The 18,937-nt window shown below is 38.0% G+C and overlaps 1 protein-coding gene across 7 annotated transcripts in view; it reads right to left on the bottom strand.

Moving 5' to 3' along the window:
• The window catches only part of MAP3K15 (mitogen-activated protein kinase kinase kinase 15), an 89,371-nt gene that overhangs the window by 59,142 nt on the left and 11,292 nt on the right, over positions 1 to 18,937 (bottom strand). For 6 of the 7 annotated variants that reach the window (XM_065677337.1, XM_065677344.1, XM_065677342.1 and 3 more), the window contains exon 2: positions 1,190 to 1,329. In XM_065677337.1, the coding sequence (XP_065533409.1) occupies positions 1,190 to 1,329 (140 nt within the window). Of the gene's footprint in view, positions 1 to 1,189; positions 1,330 to 4,674; positions 4,994 to 18,937 lie in introns of those variants that run through there. The other variant, XM_065677340.1, reaches the window with a different exon arrangement.

The raw sequence follows: 18,937 nt of genomic DNA, 5'->3' as shown, positions 1-18,937 counted from the left end.
GTAAAAATGTGCTAATGAAAAATAAAAATGAAAGATCTCTTTGCAGTCAGGTGTACTACCAATGCAGGATGAAAAGTTGTATGCCTGCCTACCCAGATTAGCTAGAGGAATGGAGAGCATGCAAGTATGCCTTAGCACATGTCTGTATGGATAACCTCTGAGCAGAGTGTGAGAGGCTCCAGCTCTGAGTTCTTGTGACTCCAGGTCACATGGAATGTGTATGTGAACTACCACCTGAAGAAAGCAAGCATGTGATAAACTTAATGTGAGCAGAAAGAGGAGCAGTGACAGGTCAGAGCTTTTCTGGGAAAAGTAAAGGAGACTCATACAAAATTAAGTTTTAACTTAATATTCTTACAGGACCAAGAGAGGTTGGAGAATTCCAAAAAGGGTATTTGGACATTGATGATGTAAAAAATACCAAGTAGTAAGGATAATAACTCAAAATAAAGAAAAAAATAAAATGCATGGACCACACTGCTCTCAGTGATGGTCACAAGAAAATGGATGATATTAAAAGCAGCAGTATGTGATGACAGAGAGGATTAAAGTCTAAATGTGATCTAAAGCAAAGACAACCTGCACTGAGAAAGACAGAAACATCCACAATATATGACTTGCATCCACAACAGCAATTTTAGGACTTCAGTGTATAGCATGTATTATCCTACTGTAAAAATGAACAACGAGCCTATAAAAAGATTTGTTGACTCTTTTTTTATCTCCAAACAGCATGAAAAAGGAGATTCCTGTAGTCCTAGTTGCTCAGTACCTAGGAGATGCAAACTTCATCTAACAGAAGTGCTTCAATAGTAGGAATATCTTGCAATACAGCCCATGTTCAAGTATTGTTATTATACAGGGCATAACATTTTTTTTTTTTTACATTTCCTCTAATTATAAGAGGGAAAGGAAGGAAAAAAAAACCCAGAGCTGCATTCTCACTTCCATGTCTAACCATCCAGAGCAAAATCAGTTCCATATTACAGATCTTTTCTTATAAACAAGCTGTTATACAATTCTAATCATTACTATTTTTGCTAGCAGCTGTTTTTCTTAGCATGATTTTGTTATCATGCTATCAAGAAATCACATTCAAAGGATGTTTCAGAAAAAACACATACATTTGCATGATCAGTTATTTAAAAATATTTCTGAAATGAAGCAGACTTTGAAGCAAGAACCTTACTTTGAGAGACTGAGCAGTGTCAGCATCAGTGTCATGGTAGAGTATAACATTATTAGCCATGTCAAAGCTTTCACGCACGCCAAGCTGGTAGAACAGTGATGGTTGCTTGGAAATATCACTCATGTCCACAACTGCAACATCTGAAAAGAGAGAGGGAGGGAGAAAAGAGGGGAAAAAACCCCCCACAAACAAAAAACAAACAAAAAAACCCCTTACACCCAGTTTTGTTCTTACACATAATTTAAAATAAATCCTGAAATTACAAGTACATTTGGACAGACAAAACCAATACATTCAAATAAGAATAATTTTCTCAGGGTACAAGTAAATTTTACCATTCATGTAACAGACAAGAACCTACTCAGGAAATTATCATAGTATTAGAGTAACTATGAGGCAGAGTTTATGAATTCTGCTTGAGGGTTTGAAATCACTGCATCAGGAATACCTCACATGAAGAAGTTCTGTGTTTGCTCTCTGAACCAGGCCTGACAGCCTGAATACCTAATAGGATGTAAGGCTCCAAACCTTCACGTGGAACCTCTAAGAACAATAATGTAGCAAAAAATTAGGGTAAAATGCGAGACCAAGTTTATCTTAAGAGGTTGAGGTTTGAAGAACAGGAGATTCCTGAACAGTAGAAAAAGAAATTACTGTGAAGGTTGACCCCTAAAATCTAGATGCAAGATATTCAAGATGAAGGGTGCAGGAATAAGGGGATTCAGCTGTGAGTAGCAAGAACAAGTCTTCCACTGCTCTTGGGTAGTATTCCAGTCAAAAATAGAAGTAAAAAACAAATAAATTATGTCAGTGGAAGATAATTTATACAGAGAGTTAGAGAGAACTACCCCATATTATGCAGAACAGCTAAGATACACGCAAAAGATTCTGAGTTCACCATCTGGTTCTCATACAAGCCTAAAGGCCAGTACAGAAAGAAGAGGTAACTGGAATAAAGGACACTTAACACCTATTGTTTCCCTTGATCCTTGTATCCTCTGCACTAGCTAAGAGAATTTGGCTTTAAAGCTTTTTAAAGGTCTGTATCATAGAATCACAGAATTGTTTCAGTTGCAAGGGACCTTAAAGATTCAGTTCCAACCCCCCTGCCATGGGCAGTGAGACCTTCCTCTAGATCAGGTTGCACAAAGCCCCATCCAACCTGGCCTTGAACGTTGCCAGGGATGGGGCAGCCACACCGTCTCTGGGCAATCAGTGCCAGTGCCTCACAACCCTCACAGTGAAGAATTTCTTTCTATTTGTATGTATCTGTATGTCTGTCTGCTTTCACTGCTATGGGATAGATGGATCAGCTTAAATCCAAAGTATTCACAAGACTAGAGCCTTGGCATTGAAACCACAGGATACTCTGAGGTTCAAAACAAACTCCAGAGACTCGGTGCAGCTGGGCAGTAAATGCTATATCTCTGAAGGAGTAACAGACAGTGTTTGTACCTACAAGGAATGACAGAGAAGGGTCAGCAAGAAACTAGTAAACAAAAATCTAAAAGCAGGTCTGATATATAAGACCCAAACACAATAGCCAGTTTACCTGGGCTTCACCAAGGTTATACATCGCATGAATAAATATCCCATACTTAGTATGGAAGTACTTGGAAAAGCTTGCAATGAATGTACACTTCTATACAATTCCATCAGTCTATGCAAACACACCACACTGAGGTCAGCCAGTCCCTCTGGTTACTAACAGACTCCCTGTTAAAGCACAATGAACATTTTGAGTCCAAAGACAATTATCTGCCTGAAGACCAAAACATTGCCATTTAAGAGTAAGAAAAAAACCCAACCACCCCAAACCCCAACAAAACAAGTAAGCAACACAAAAATCCAAACACCTCCCCTTTCCCCACAAATACACAAAACCTCCACACAAAATCATGGCAACATGAGAAAATCCCTTACTCCTGTGGAACCTCAAATGCTGCACCGTCTACAGATGATCCTTCCAGTTTCTGTTTAGCCAGCTATCTACAGCATGGACAAAATTCTTAGTATATTCCACAATGCAGGGTCACACAAACTGAGCAGGCTTGAAGCAGTACACCCCAGTTCCATAAAGACATCCAAATCTGGATTATCTGAATATTTTTGGAAAACATAAACTATCTATACAACAAAAGTTAAGAGAAAATAACAAGAAAACCTATAATCAAATACCATCTAGGGAAAAAAAAAATGGAGTCTAAGAGCTTGGACTGTTTTCAGCAGTTCTTATTGAACCAGAGTGCTGTGAAATCAAAATCACCATCCTGGTAAGAGAATTTAGACAACGCGTCCATGTATCACACAGATATTACATTTTACAATACAGTGTGAGCAATGACCCGTAAGAGAGTTTATTGAAACAAGATTATGCAAGTTCATTGCCACATGTAGTAGTCTATAACTGAAAATTGTTTTTTATTGTCTGCTGCTAGGGAACAATATAAGTAGTATGAGAAACACATTAAATGGATATAAGAGCAGAAGTAAGCGTCTGCATTAAAAAGGGTAATTATTCATTGCTTAGATATTAATTCACACTGATAAAAGATTTCTGAGAATGAGCTTCTCTTGTTTATTCACACCTCATGAACACAAGTGTGAATAAGGTGAAATCAAATAAAATAAATTGTAAACTAGCAGAGATGAAGATGGTATCACAAAAATATGCATGCAAGTGAAAACAAGCCCCAGGAAGGTAATTGGCAGAGTCAGTCTGATCATGGGAATCAAGGGATGACATAGAAGCAAATGACAATGCAGAGCAGAGCATCAGAAGTGCTATTGGCTATGGACTAGAGCAATGATGAGAAGCTGCTTTCCCAGGGAGCTCTCCAAGCTCCTCTCCAGCAGGAGCAGCAAGCTTGAAGCAGGGAGGAAAGAGATCTCCTTGCAAACCAGCTTTACTAATGTGCTAATGAAATGTAGCTTGAGTCCAGCGGGCACAAGAAATGAATGCAGATTTGGTTGGAGAAAAGATAACCGATAATAAATGCTTATTAATGAAGCAAATGTCTAAGGCTTAGCCAGTGCATGAGAGTATGGTGTTCAGTGTCACTGATCATTGGGTCTAAGCACACTCCCAAATGCTACTGTTTTCAGGGTTACATCTTTCTTCTTGGTGAAGGCATTTTGTGAATCACTTAACAATGCTATTATGTGACACCACAAATACCTGTTTCAGTTGTCCTATATCTTTCTAATGATTTATGTTAAAATCTTTCATCTACAATTCCTTAAACACAGACATGGGGCCCTGCACTTCAACCACATATTTAGCATGGCTGATAAGAGAGAGAGAAAAAAATTCCCTTAAACTTCCTGAGATACATAAAAAGAAATACTACAACACTAGTATCTGCTTCACAAAACTTGATTTATTAATAGAAACGTACATCAATCACAATTCATCCCATCGCACTTCAACTCCCATCCTGCATACCAGGAAAGCCTGGTCAGCCAAACATACTTTTGGACTTTACCTTCCAAATGTAGGTTCAATCTCCTTCATCACAGACAAGTGTGAAGCAAGAGCCAGCTCTGACCAAATCTTGAGGAATGAGGAATTTATGCAACAGTGAAACATTTCACATAGTTCTAAAAGACCAATGGATATGGTTACCTGTGTTAAGAAAGAAAGAGAGCAGGGGAAGGTACAGCACCCCAGTAAAGACAGAAGACTTCTAAGTGAAGTACAAAGATCTTTAACCATGCACCACAGGAGGGTGTGGAGGGCTGGGGATATGCTTAATGTTGTACATGAGCAATTTTGGATGATTCTGGAACAGGACATTTGAACTCACTGCTTTGTTTCTGCAGCAGCAACTCACATTCAGATGAACATATCCGTAAAAACTTGGTCTTCCTCATTTCTTCTTAAGCATGTAGTTGCATGAAACTATTTTCATCCTGAAAATAGCTGTCTTTTGTCATGAACCCCCAAATTGAACTTACTTTATTAAGTATCTGTTTGCAGCTTCTTTGTCTAAGTTTTTGTTTCCATTGTAAAACAATTATTTCATGTGTATTTTTTTTAATGCATTCAGGTAATTCATCAGTATTATTAGTACAATCTTGATTAGGTCTCTGCATTGTTTCAGCAGATGGCACATAAATAATTTCTTATACTATAGTTTATATATTTTAACACTAGCATGTCCTGAGATACCAGCAGGGGAAGAGACAAATAACCATGACAACTGAAATGAAGATTAGAGCTCATTAGTTATGGTAAAACAGGAGACAATCAAACTAATAAATAATTCAACAGGAAAAACATCATTACACAGGTTAAAACCAGAGGATTTATTTGGAATGCACATGAAGGCATCACATAATTCAATCATCTAAGCAACTCACAAGTCTTCATGCGACTGTTGTATAATTTATGGCTCTGCTAGTGACAAGAAAAGGAAAATTTTGGCACTAGGTTTTGGGATTAGTAAATTAAAAGTTGTAAACAAGAGAAAATAAAGACATAGCCTCATATAAGCTGAAAGTTAAATGGAATCTAGGAGGCCTAATGGGGAAAAAAATATCTGAAAAAGTCTATAACTGCTTTCAGCTTCGAATCTAAGACTTGCCTCCATCCAGCCTGATCTGTGTAGAGACCAAGAATCTTAGTCCATTATTATGGATTAATTACTTTTCAGTATTTAGAACCTATCTATACATAACACATTAAAACCAACCAACCAAACCCGCAAAATATCTTAACATGATAATAGAAACCTTGTTGGAGGAAAATGCAGAACTCTATCCCTTATCATAAGTTATGAACCTTCAGATTGCTAGTGTTTCAGATTACTGGCTAATTGCGTGTCTTTCATAGTTAGTAAATAAACAAATGTGTTATCCTTGAAATCCACTGGAGAAAACTGTCAAAGTTATTCTTTAGAAGAACAACAATGCTCCTTAAATTAAAAAAAAAAAAAATAAAATCACAGAATCATAGAATAGTTAGGGTTGGAAAGGACCTTAAGATCATCTAGTTCCAACCCCCCTGCCATGGGCAGGGACACCTCACACCAAACCATGTCATCCAAGGTTCTGTCCAACCTGGCCTTGAACACTGCCAGGGATGGAGCATTCACAACCTCCCTGGGCAACCCATTCCAGTGCCTCATCACTCTAACAGTAAAGAACTTCTTCCTTATATCCAGTCTAAAAGTCATCGTAACTATCTTCAAGAATCTGTAACTTCAGAATGCATTTTCTGGTTTCTTTTCCGCATGACTGCATGGTCCCTTATAGGAAAGAATACCAAAGTTTTTAGAGATGCTAAAATTTGAAGTGTATCTGAAAACTAGAAACCCCCTGCAGCTTTCACGTAAGCTAAAATTAAAGGCACAACACACTCAACTTCAGTATACCTTGTACTCCCAGAAACTGGGCAAGGGACTAGCTCAAAGCAATAAAGCATAGCCATAGCTACCCACAGAACTGCTAACACAGTTTTTCAGCACAGTTTGTTATACCAGCAAACTCTCAGTGCCTTCTACTAAATGCTAAACACAAGACAAATTTAGTGTAAGGCCACTGCCAACATTTGTGATGCTATTATGGCTCTCACATTACATCAAGTTTCATTAAAATCTCACTGCTCTAAAATCATGCTATTCTGTAAGAATTTGCTTGCTGGAAAAAAAAAAAAAGAATTATAAGTGTCTCATGACACATAAACATGCAACTCTGTCTAAATTTAGGAATTTCTGGTTGCAGCCAAGAAGATTTTAATTCAACCTCTTTGGGCTTGCATTATTATAGCCTGAACTTCACTAACTCCACTGATTTGTTATAGAGCCAGAATTACTCACAAAAATAAAACCCAACTAGGCAGTAATGATTTATCCTGCACTATAGAATTGCATATTATATGACAACACTAAATAGCATTTTAAAAAACACGTCATATATCTCAGACTAGGCCTAACTTCTTGTAGATTAAAATCAAGTGCTGCACTTCTGTATAAATACTAAACATTAACTGTAATAGTTTAGAAACTGTTACAAAGCACCTTTAAGAAGGAGGGTTCTTATAAATTGCAAACAACTTTTGCAAAGGAATTCAGTTGTGGCTGGAAGCTGAATACAAGTTTCAGCCTACTTTGTACTTCACAAAAGGAAACACAAGTATGCACCCTGGAGGTCTGAAACTATTTGATACAGTGAGGGCACTTCCTTTGGAAAGAGCCTTTAGTTCACAGGCAGGCTAAATGAACTGTGAACTCAAAGGACAGGAAATCTAAGAATTAAATTAGGAGTAAACACATTAATTTGGGAAAAAAAGTTTCTTTCTGTTCACATATAGTAAGAGCTGAAGAAAAACCAGTGAGATCTCATGGTTTTATTAATGACACTGATCACGAACTGGAAAAAGAAGACAACTTTAATATTCACCAAATAATTTTTAAGTCTCTATTTTAATTATTTTTTTTTAGCTGGGGAAGACAACAGACAAAATTAGACTCTGGTGTGTTCCATCCACACCCACTCTGATTATAAAATGAAGCAAAATCTAAACTTAGATGTATCTCACTCTTGACAGCTCTAATGGATTTAAGTGCTTTAGAAATTCTGAAAATCTGGGCATCAAATGGCAAAAAATCTGAAATGTGCTTGTCCATCATTTGCTTGCTCCAGAAATCAAAAGGACAGTTGTAAAGTGGCAATTTCAGGCACATAATGTTTTATCAGGAACAGGGCAGCACCTCTAACTAGTGTTGTCAGACTGAGCTTGCCATTTACCTTTCACTCAGCTATGGTTTTAATCATACCTTCATCTGCCACAGGTTCTATGTTACAAAATCTACTGGTGAGAAAGGTGCACCACATATCAAAATGAATTAGTTCTGCTCCCCTCACCCAGCAAAATGGAAGGCAAGGAAAAAAAGGCTAACAATTGGGGCCCTTATAAAAGCCAATATTAGCAGAACAGCAAACCAAGGGGGGGGGGGGGGGAGTCAGACCTTTCTTTTACATTTCTTGCTTCCTGTGTGTCAGATCTTGCTCTGGAAAGCAGTTTCACATCCTTCCACATGAAAGCATTCTGCTCTGTGAATATGAATATTGTTGAGTGCTGAAGAAGTAATTTTAACTGTGTATTAGCTGAGCAGAAGCAGCATTTTTGGCTAAGGAAAGTAGGCTGTTAAATAACTTTTCTGAAATTACCAGGCAAATCCAGATCCCCTCTGTTCCTAGGAAACTGAAAAAACTGTAATTTTCAGATGAGCCTTTCCATTATATGGCAGCATTACTAACTGCAACAATTAGGACGATTGCTTTGCTCCACTTAACACACAAACACATTAAAACTGGCAGTGTCCCACCTCCAAACACAGATCTGGGAACAGCTGCATTAAGCAAAGTTGTCCAACTGGCACTGCTCAGGCCAATTCAGCTGACCCACTGCCTTCGTTTGGAAAGCAGGCATATTCATATAGAGGAGGAAGAAGAGTTGATATCTAAGCCTGTTTCTAACCACAGCATTTTGGTGAACGCTAGGGAGTCTTTTCACATGGCCCTGAAAGGCATCTTCCCACTTCCTACATACCTAAAAAATTTGGAGCACTCAAACTCATGCCTCTCAGCTCCCTAGGAAAAAGCTGGAAATACAGCAGCTTTTAAACTACCAGAATGGTTAGAATTTACCAAGCAAAGCCATAGCCTGGATTATGCTCTAGAAGTGCAGATAAGAAAGCTGGTACACTTGTTTTCGTGTATAGATCACAAAAGTGCCGCATACATTTTCTATTTAAAACACTTGGGAGAATCTCCAGCCCCCTCAAATGGCACAGGAATGAGCACGTTTTGGATAGCCATCTCACTGGTGGCAAAATGTGAAGTCCAAAGAAACAGCCAGCAGAATAATCCAGTGCGGAAGAAAGAGGCACAGGTAGCTGCAGTGAAACCAGTAATAAATGCAAGCAGCACGTACACAGAGCCTGAAAGCATTTTAATGTAGGTTAGGAATGCAAAATCCATATTTATTTTAAATATTTGCTTTACTCATAACCAGAAAGAAACTTATTGTTCATGAGATCAGTTCCCACCTGTAACCTTTTGTCCTTTTCAATTTCAAATACCAGCCTTTGTCAACAACATCTGAAAATCTTAATCTTAGGCTATCTTAGTAACATAAGACATTATAACATTTATTGGCAATTCCTATCCAGTAAAATCAGCCCTCAGGATACAGTGAAAATTGGACAACCATCTAAAACAACAGAATGGACAAGACTGAGGGGCCACTGCTCATCTCTGGCTTTCATATTTCTGTATGAGTACTTACTTCATATAAACTCCACAACAAGGTTACATTCAGATCCAAACATTACAGCCACTACTCATGTTAGCACTGTGGTGTTACTTTACAGTTGTACTCAGATATGGCATCTTTCATCTGTCCTCTGGTACATGGATCACACATTAAAAATAGAACTAGAACATATTTTTCATGCTCCAGTGGCATTTATTGACACTCAGGGGAAACTAGTGTTTACAGCTATTCATTTTTCTAAACTATGACCAAGTATTTGTGCCATATTTATAATTGATGTATATTCCTTAATATCAAAATAACCATCTGTTCCAAAAATTAAATCATCCAGGAAACTGCACATTAGTTAAAAGGAACAGAATGACAGCCAGTGAACAGCACTGCCAGTTCTAGGAGCTGCTCTATAACCTGAGTTCTCTTTTATTCTTATGTTTCGGGGTTTCCTTATTCATTAGATACATCACCTGAAGCTTTCAATTCTTTCAGCTGTAATTGCAGATTAAGAATTTTTTTTGTTAAATGGAAGGAAGGATTCTCCCAAAAACTTTGGATACCAAAACCAAATGCTTTAGGAAACATTTCAGATGCTTCTTAAATATAATTAAATACATGGTAAAACTGAATTCTAAACAAGGCAAGGCACTACATTAAAAAAGAATGCAGCTCTACTGATACTGAAAAGCAAAAACTGTGTCAAGAGCATGCCTGTACTTCTTATTTCCTTAACTGAGCGTTAAAGAGAGTCTCTCAACTCTGCCAAAACAAAATACACCCAGCACTCATAAGAACTGGTGTGGGAAGAAAAGTAATGCAGCTAATGTAATACATAAGGCATCCAAACTTAGAATGCATTTCAATGCTTTTGCACAAGTATGAAGGAGAAAAATACCATATGACTGGAATAGTGAAACATCTGACAATAACCTGTCATTCAGAAGCCAGCAGGAAACTTCTACTTTTTTTTTTTTTTTTTTTTTTTTTTGGTAGAACTGGCAGTTTAGGGAAAGAAGGAAGCAAAGAAATAATCCTCAAAGAACTTTTCTTGCAACATTGAATTGCAGAAGTTAAGAAATAAATAATTCACTGTAAAGGGTGTATGCCTAAGCTTAGAAGTTGCTTAATGTCTTCCATGACAAACCTTTGTTTTCAGTCCTTTTTAACTTTGCCAGTCTGCTTCAGGTTGTTGTTTATTTATTTCTTTATAAAAGACTTAATTAAAAACAACCCAGTCATTTCTGGTACTCTGCTGGAGAACTTATTTTTCTGGCCAATGTTAAAAATCCTCTCATGCCAAATTAAGAAGCCTTAGTACTTCTAAGCACCAAAGCAGGAATTTATCAGCTGTGTTGGGATGTCTGGAAATACTCGTTAGCCTCATGAAACACTGCTCACTCCAAAGCTAAGAGTCTGACAGTGAGTTGGGCAGAGCCATAAGGAAGATGTCTGGTCTCAAATGAGACAGGCCTCACTCCATTTTTAACACAGAAAGAGGAAAATCACTTTTAGAGCACCATTCATCTGACCTGTCAGAAGTCTACTTTAGATCAAGATGAATTGCAGCCCAGAAGTGCCCATTTCTCTCCACTAAGTATGAAGGGAGCCAAAGCCAACTGCAGACACTCACACTGAAGGTGTTCAGTGCTATGAACCCCCACCATGGAGCCTTGGAAAAAAAAATTAACCTTTAAGGCATTTCAGTCAAGAATATCATCATCTAAGCAGATTTTCCCCTGCAGATGACCAGTTTCCCCACCAGCTGACCAATGAATTAGTGGCCAACAAAGGACTACAACTCTTTGTCATCAGTGCTATCACAGTCTCTCTGCCTGTGAGAAAGAAAAGGTAGAACCGTCACAATTCAAACCCTCAGCTAAGATTTCCAAAGGAGTCTCTGAAACACCAAAGTCTTGCTGGAGTTCTCTGTAAGGTGAGAGCAGAATTCTGAATTCCAGCTTACAACATTTGTTTTGGCTCTCAATAAATGATTATACAACCGTGCAAATGACTGCTCTTCAAGAGGCTTAATCTGATTGTTTAGTTACATTGAAGCACTGACTGTAGCCTCCTGGCCTATAGATAGTTTATAAGCAAGTTAAATTATCAATAAAATTACTTCCCAGCCAAATACAAGCATTACATTTCCCTGTAAGGCAACAACATTCATACTAAAGCTAGTAACAGACTTTACCTTTCATACCATAGATTATGAGGTCCTGGGAACGACACAGCCTCAAGTCTGAGGGAGCCAATTCACAGTGGTGTGAGAGATCACACAATCAAAGTCACAGATCTGTAGCTACCAACCACAATTATATCAGATGTGTCCTGTCAAGGTCTGCACACTGCCAACAAATGAACAACAGATCAATGTTTATAACATTTCTTTGTAAAATTACAGCTTTCAAGCTCCCAGGTAAGAAGTCAAGAGAGATCTCATCACTGGAATCTTAGCCGTTTGAGCTAAGGTTTCATGGCTCAGGCAGATGAATGCTTATGCCTGCCTGCAACTTCTACCTCTTTCCCATGACCCAGGGTCTCTGGTTCTCTCTCTTCCCATTCTAACCTCCCCTTATCCCTCAGCCTATATTTAGCTTGATAATTCCTGCCTAACTTTGTGCTAGCACATTAGTAGACAGAAGCTCTGTAACTGCAGCTTATCAGTCCTATGAGTGGTATCAGCTACCAGGCTCCTGCTAGCCCCTTGGAAAAGTACTTTACGAAACTGTTAGACTTAGAAAAATTGAAAGAAATAGAGGTTAAAAACTAAATTTCATGAAAACTCAATTTTTACATGTCATACAATATAACATACTTGCATCTGTAACTAAAATATCCAAAGGTGTAAGTAGTAGAAAAGACTCTGGGCTGAGATAGTACACAAACCAACACCCCAGATATGGTCATCCATACTGCTTTATGATATTATTTCTTGAGTGCCCAGACAAGTAGTTTAATTTATAGTGACTGTTATTTAAACCTTGTAAGCAGGCACCCAACGGAAGGGAAAAAAAAAAAGGAAATTAAGGTAATTTGCTATTGCAGGTTGACGTCCATCATTTCATCATTTGACCATGTCATGTAAAAAGCAACAACTATTAATCACTGTAAATTTCAGGAAAAACAATTCTTCCTTAAAAAAGCCAATATATAGTGCGAAATACTCTATACTCACTACCTAATTATTATCAACACATGCTGAAGAACCTTAACATTCTACAAAACTTGCTTTAAACACCAAAGCTCATAGCAGACAAACGACTGTGGGGTATGTGGTGAACAAAGCAGTTCCAGCCTCCCTCAGTGGCTGCACAGGATAAGCGATGACACCATGACAGAGGCTGACAAGACTGCAGGAACGGCATTATCATGGCTTAAGCAGCTTGAATGCTTGCCTGTGAAACTGGGTTCTAGCCATGCTTCTTTCTATCCTGCAGCTGCTGCTTGATGCTAGCCTGGTTACATAAAGTGAGATTACAGAGGTGGACTTGGTGACTATACAGTTACTGTGATTCTGGTTTTCAAGGGGGAAAAAAATAAAAAATAAAAGTACCCTACTAGAACGCAAAAAGTGTCTTTGCAGAACAGGGTCCTTGTTTTAAGGACAGTTTGTAATAGACCAAATGCTTTTAGAAAGAAAAAAAAATCCTGATGTCTTACTTAAGCTATTCCCTTCTATCATCCAATTGTCCTTCGGCATGAGTTACAATGAAAATAGTCTTTGATTTAGCATCTGTAGTCTTCCCTCTGCAAAACAATCAATATCTCTGAATCCTATCTCAAGAAAGGCAGATATTTGCATTTCTGTGTGCTCATTCAATCTTTATACCCAAATGAATACTAAAGCAGCAGAATTCAAAACTTATCAAAGAGTATTTAAATAATTTACAGTTGTTTCCCTTTTTGTTATTCACAGACATTAGGCAAATGAAGAATCCAGAAGCCACTCACTTCTCACTTTTTCCCAAATTCATTATCATTAATTGGAAAAGGCTTCCAAATCTGTGTATCCAGGACACTACAAAAATACTTACCCATCACTGATGATCTGAGAAAGATACCTGTTCAGTAATTTTCCCTGTTTATATGCTCTGAGTGTATTACAAAGTTTGACATAGATGCTAGACAGACATAATGAGTAGATGTCTCACATCATACATTTTCACTATGCCTGGTCATTAACAATAACATTATTTCCTTAACTTTCTCTACAAGCCAAAATCATCATACTAATTCTACAGGATCTGTAGTTTCTCTGCCCTACTTAACAACAGAGGAAAAAGAAAGAGCAGAGTAAATTAAAAACAGGCACTTCACACTTGCCTGCCACACTAGTAGCGTGCCAAGCGTCACGAGATTACTTCCACTGCAATGTTTACTAAAGCTGAGCTAGCCAGTTGAGAAAGCGTACAAAAAACCCACTCCAATTCTGAACCTAATTTGAACCTTGCCTGTAGTCTGGGAGGGAAAATGAGAAAGGTGAACTTTATTTAACTTTTCCTATACCTCTGCACCTTCTACACTGGGTCATAAAAGGCAACGAAAAGGAACGAACCATCACAAAACTAAAAAAAAGGAAGAAAAATAAGATTTCTTAGGGGATAATTTGGCCTATGTGAAATTTGGAAGAGTATGAAATTCAACAAGAAAGGCTGTCCCTTCCTCCCAACTGCAGGCAAATCAATTTCTAAGCCAAGAAGGTTTAGATAAGCTTCAAACTTTAAGCCATTTATCCAAACTAAACCACTTGAGAGTCACCCATCATTTAATGTTGAATACCTTGGCTGGGAGCAGAAAAAACCTGCCAAATCTGCACATCTCCAGCAGGTCACACACTGGCCAACAACATATATCAAAAACACTTGAAAAAATAAAATTAAGCTGAGCTTTATCTTCTGCCCAAAGAAATGTAAGAGATAAGAAAAGTAATCAAAAAGAAAAAAAAGGCACTACGATGGAATGAAAATAGATTTCAGTACACTAAAGCTCATAAATCTGGGTTAAGCTAAGAACTTTATGCTTTTTTTTTTGTTTAAGAATTAAAAATATAGCATACAAAGATAAATGAGACTTTCCTATTCTGAATCTCTCATTTTTCCCAAATATATGTACTAAACTGAGGTATCCCACATCATAAACAGATTACACATTTCCTCCTTATATTGATAGACTCCCAAGGCTGTCATTTAGGACCCACATAAAACCACAATAAATTATGCAAAGTGAAAATATTAATTGAGGAAAGGCAGTATTATTAAAGTGCAAATGAAAACAGAGTTTACATAAAGCCACAGCATCTTCCACAAGCCAAGAGACTTGCACCCACATATAGATACAGAGTTCTTGATTTAATATTCTGGGTGCTGGGCAGATGTGGATTCAATCAGCAATTTTTAACTTTCCTGTAAATAGTACAAGCTTTATGTGCCAGTCTAAAAAACTGCATGTGCCACTGAAAAAATCCTTATGTACCACTGAATATTGTAATTTTAAAAATTGGCAACATTCATTAAAAAATGAGAACAGTCTATTTTAAGGAACTAAGTAATGATCAATAAAACCTAGAATTTCAGTACAATCTGGTCTTTCCAAAACCAGCCATGATCATTATCTGCCTAACCTATAACTATCCTATAAATAAAGAATACATTATTACTTCCAGCATGAAGACAGGGAATATTAAGCATGAAGACAGATATTTGTTATCACAGCAGATCCATTCTAGGTTTCCCTACTGGTTGAAGAGATTAAGATTATAGCTAAAAGATACCCAAAACTCATCATTATAGGATCTCTGTAGAGTCAGAGGAATATTACTATTTCCACTCTGTGATTAATCAGACACAATGAGTCATATGAAACTGTGATTTTACAAGCATTTATTAAATATAGTGTAGGTTGGTTCACCTCAAAATATACACACATGCCCAGTTGTCACAAGATGAATCCCAGCATGGATGCTGACAATATCTCTGTTTAAATATTCAGTGGTGTGTTCTTTTCTCTTCACTTTTTGCTTGCAAATTTAACCCTACAAGTACTGTTTTGAAACTGAATCCACAGCTTAAGTTTTTACACTGCTGCTTGAATTAGCAGTTCATGAATAAAGTCCCAAGCAGACTTCATGAAATCTCTGGCACTTCTTGATGGAACGTCCTTTTCTTCTAATTTTGAGGAAAGACCATAGTCAGATTTGGGGATGATCAGCAAATAAGAATAAATAAATTATTATTAAAAAAAAAAAAAAAGAAAGAAAATGGGGGAGGAGAGGGTTTAGAAGCAGTGAGCAAGTTCTTCTACTAAGTTAATTTTCCCTTTTGAAGATTTAAGGATTCTATGTATTGCACCTCCTTGTAGAGATGATGGGTGCCAAGCCATAATACTAAGACAGACTGCTTTACCCCAGGTTCATGCATATTCACCCTAGCACCACTTCTCTGCATTGCCAAGCAATCACAGCATAGTGCATTATAATTCACAGACCAGAATTCAGTAGTAAAAAAAAAAACCACCCTTAAGTTTGTTATATTGGTGACTCTGAAAATAAGTTTATAACTTTAAACTGTCAGAAAAAGCCAATTGCAAATGACTGGAAGAACTTAGAGGCCCATGCCCGTAAATAAAGCTTGAGCCATGGAGGAGGGAGAGCACTGGATTTTCTATCACTAGAGTCTGTGTGCTGGTTTTACAAACAGTTTCAGATGGAATAAGGAAAAAATACATGGATGATTGCAGTAAGGCAAGCAGTTTCTAAGAAATGTTTTGGAAATCTGTGGTTCTGTGCAAGGTGCTCCTGCCCATGGCAGGCGGGTAGGAACTAGATGATCTTTAGGTCCTTTACAATCCTAACTATTCCATGATTCTGTATCAAGTCCTGAGAGACAGACAGGTAGAGTCCCGATGCATTTTGATGCACATGGGCTGTGTACCTTCAGCATACATCAGCAGAATCTTTCCATGAGTTCAGATATTGTCTGATTTTACTAAACTACCCTTCATTCAAAGATTAAGTTCTCATGATCACAGCAACGGTATTAATTGTGTGTGTAAAAAATAAGCACCAGGGGAATGCTCTTTGGTAACTGAGTACATCTCATGATTATCTTATTATCAATCTCAAAGACACAAAAGATATAACGTAATTCCCTCCTTGTGCTGCTTCCAAAGAAAGGATGTTGCTTGTCACATTCACTGAATTCTGCTGGAGAACATCTGGAGTCAATGTCCTGACAGACTGTCATGTAGTTATGGAGCAAGCCAGAAAATAGGGACTGTATTTTTACGACAGAGTTCTTGTTTGTGGCCAGACCAGCCATGAAGCTCCCTCCTTCACCATTACAGCCGTCTTTTTTACTGCAGTATGACTAGGAGACATCCAGGGTATCAGATGGTATCAAATGTTGTAGAAAGTGGACAGTTGCCACTTTTTCCTTTGGAACTAGAGTTTGGCTGCTGTTCCCTAGGTGGAATTAAGTATTAGGCTTGCAAGAGAAGACTAAATCAGCATATTTTTTTTCAAAGGATTTGTTAGAAGTGCTCAGGGAGTATGACAACAGTATTTTCAGGAACAGCAGCATACGCTCTAGAAGGAGGGGATCTATTCGACACATTTTCCATGAATCCTTAAAGGTTTATCAGCTTTGATGAAAGACAAGTCAAAGTCTAGGGTTGAGTAACTACCATAGTGAGATCTAAGGCCCCACAGACAGGATGAAATGGCAACTGCCACCACTTTCAGGGGCTACAAGACAGAAACTCAAATTTGGAAGGCTCAACAGTACATTGCTAATCTGTATCTTGTGAATGTGGGAGTGCGTCAGGGACAACAGATAATGGTCTGTGGTGAAACACACAAAGATAGAAAAGTATGGTTTGTCTGCTTTGGCTTCTCCCAGGAAGGTCCCACTTTGGCTCCTACTCGGAGAGTCCTGCTTTGGCTGCTCCAAGGAAAGTTCTGCTTTAGAACTCCCTGGAAAAGTCTCGGCCCTTGGAGACCTTTCTAGATACTGCTGGCCATTTCTTCTGATGTAGGCTGGCCTCCTGCGTCAGAATGAGTGCGCAGTTTTGTCAGTATAAAGGCCCAAGCCTCATGCGATGCAGGGAGGCAGACCCTCATAACACTCAGGTAAACGTTGCCTCCACAGGGACGTCCACTAAGGTTGAGCCTGCCACCTCGCACTGTGATGATGATTCTAGGAGCTGGTTTCCTGATTGTCTTCACAGCATCCTTGGGGTTGGTAAGACAACCAAACATCAGAAATATCCTCCACTGTATCTGCCAGTGTCTCTCTATTTTCCTATATTAATGAACTAGTTGAGAGTTCTCTGTCTCTCATTTTCTCCCACCTGCAATCCTCAAACTCTGGAACAGAGAGTATGCAAGAAAATTTAGGTTTAAGATCATGAATTCTGAACATCCATCTTTAAAATTGTCCAAAACACCAAAACTTCAGGAAATAAACTTATTCTCAGAAGTATCTTCTCAGAGGCAATCATTACTGCAAAACAAGGAATCTGAAGAGGCATTAAATGATAAAGATAATTAAAAAAATAACTAAAAAATACTCAGGCAGTCGTTTGTGCCTCGCTTACAACCCAGAAAGTCAAGGCAGTTTCTGATTTTCCAAAACCAATGATTTACCTAGTTTTGTTCTGCAGTTATTATAACAAGCAAACAGGTCAGTTTATCAACTCTGAAACTTAATTACCACGAAAACAAAAAAGAAAATCCATCTCAACCATTTTCAGACTGTCTTTCATTCTGATTTGGATACTTTCTCCATCTGACAACAACTCATACCTGTCAGTTATCTCAGGGTCCATGAACAGGAACAGTCACAATATCCAGCTTTGAGCTTGGCAATCCTGTCCTTTCCTCAAACTGCATTTAAAAAGACTGAAGCACATCTAGTATCTATTTACAAAGAAAATATCTGAAACAAATAACTCGGTTCCACAGACAGAGATGATGCTGATAAAACCAGACAATTACTTTGTTAAACAGGATTACGCACATAGAAGCTCAGCTAAATAAAGAAGCCTAATGTCAAACAGTAACTCCATTGTAAACATTAGCTTTTCTCCTGCAAATTTTTATTATTGACTAAGATTAGAGCAGCAGAGATGACTGGTCGAGCACTATTGGAAAGAAACACACAGACAGAACACAGCCTTGTACTGGTTTTATTTATCAATTCTCAACTCGTTTCATCTTGTCACTCTCAGAGGAAAGGTAAAACTAATGCAAAATCTCTCCCCTCAACACACAAAAATTAGCAGAATTAAAAAAAAAAAAAGCAAAGAAAAAAAAAAAAAAAAGCTTTTTCTTCCTTTATAGACTCACAGAATGATAGAACAGTTTGTGTTGGAAGAGACCTTAAAGCTCATCTAGTTCCAACCCCCTGCCATGGGCAGGGCCACCTCCTGCTAGACCGGGTTGATCAAAGCCCCGTCCAACCTGGCCTTTCTGC

Source organism: Lathamus discolor, chromosome 4 (genome assembly GCF_037157495.1).
Source record: "Lathamus discolor isolate bLatDis1 chromosome 4, bLatDis1.hap1, whole genome shotgun sequence".
In the NCBI taxonomy this organism is placed as follows: domain Eukaryota; kingdom Metazoa; phylum Chordata; class Aves; order Psittaciformes; family Psittacidae; genus Lathamus; species Lathamus discolor.
This window is presented reverse-complemented; position numbering and strand designations above follow the sequence as displayed.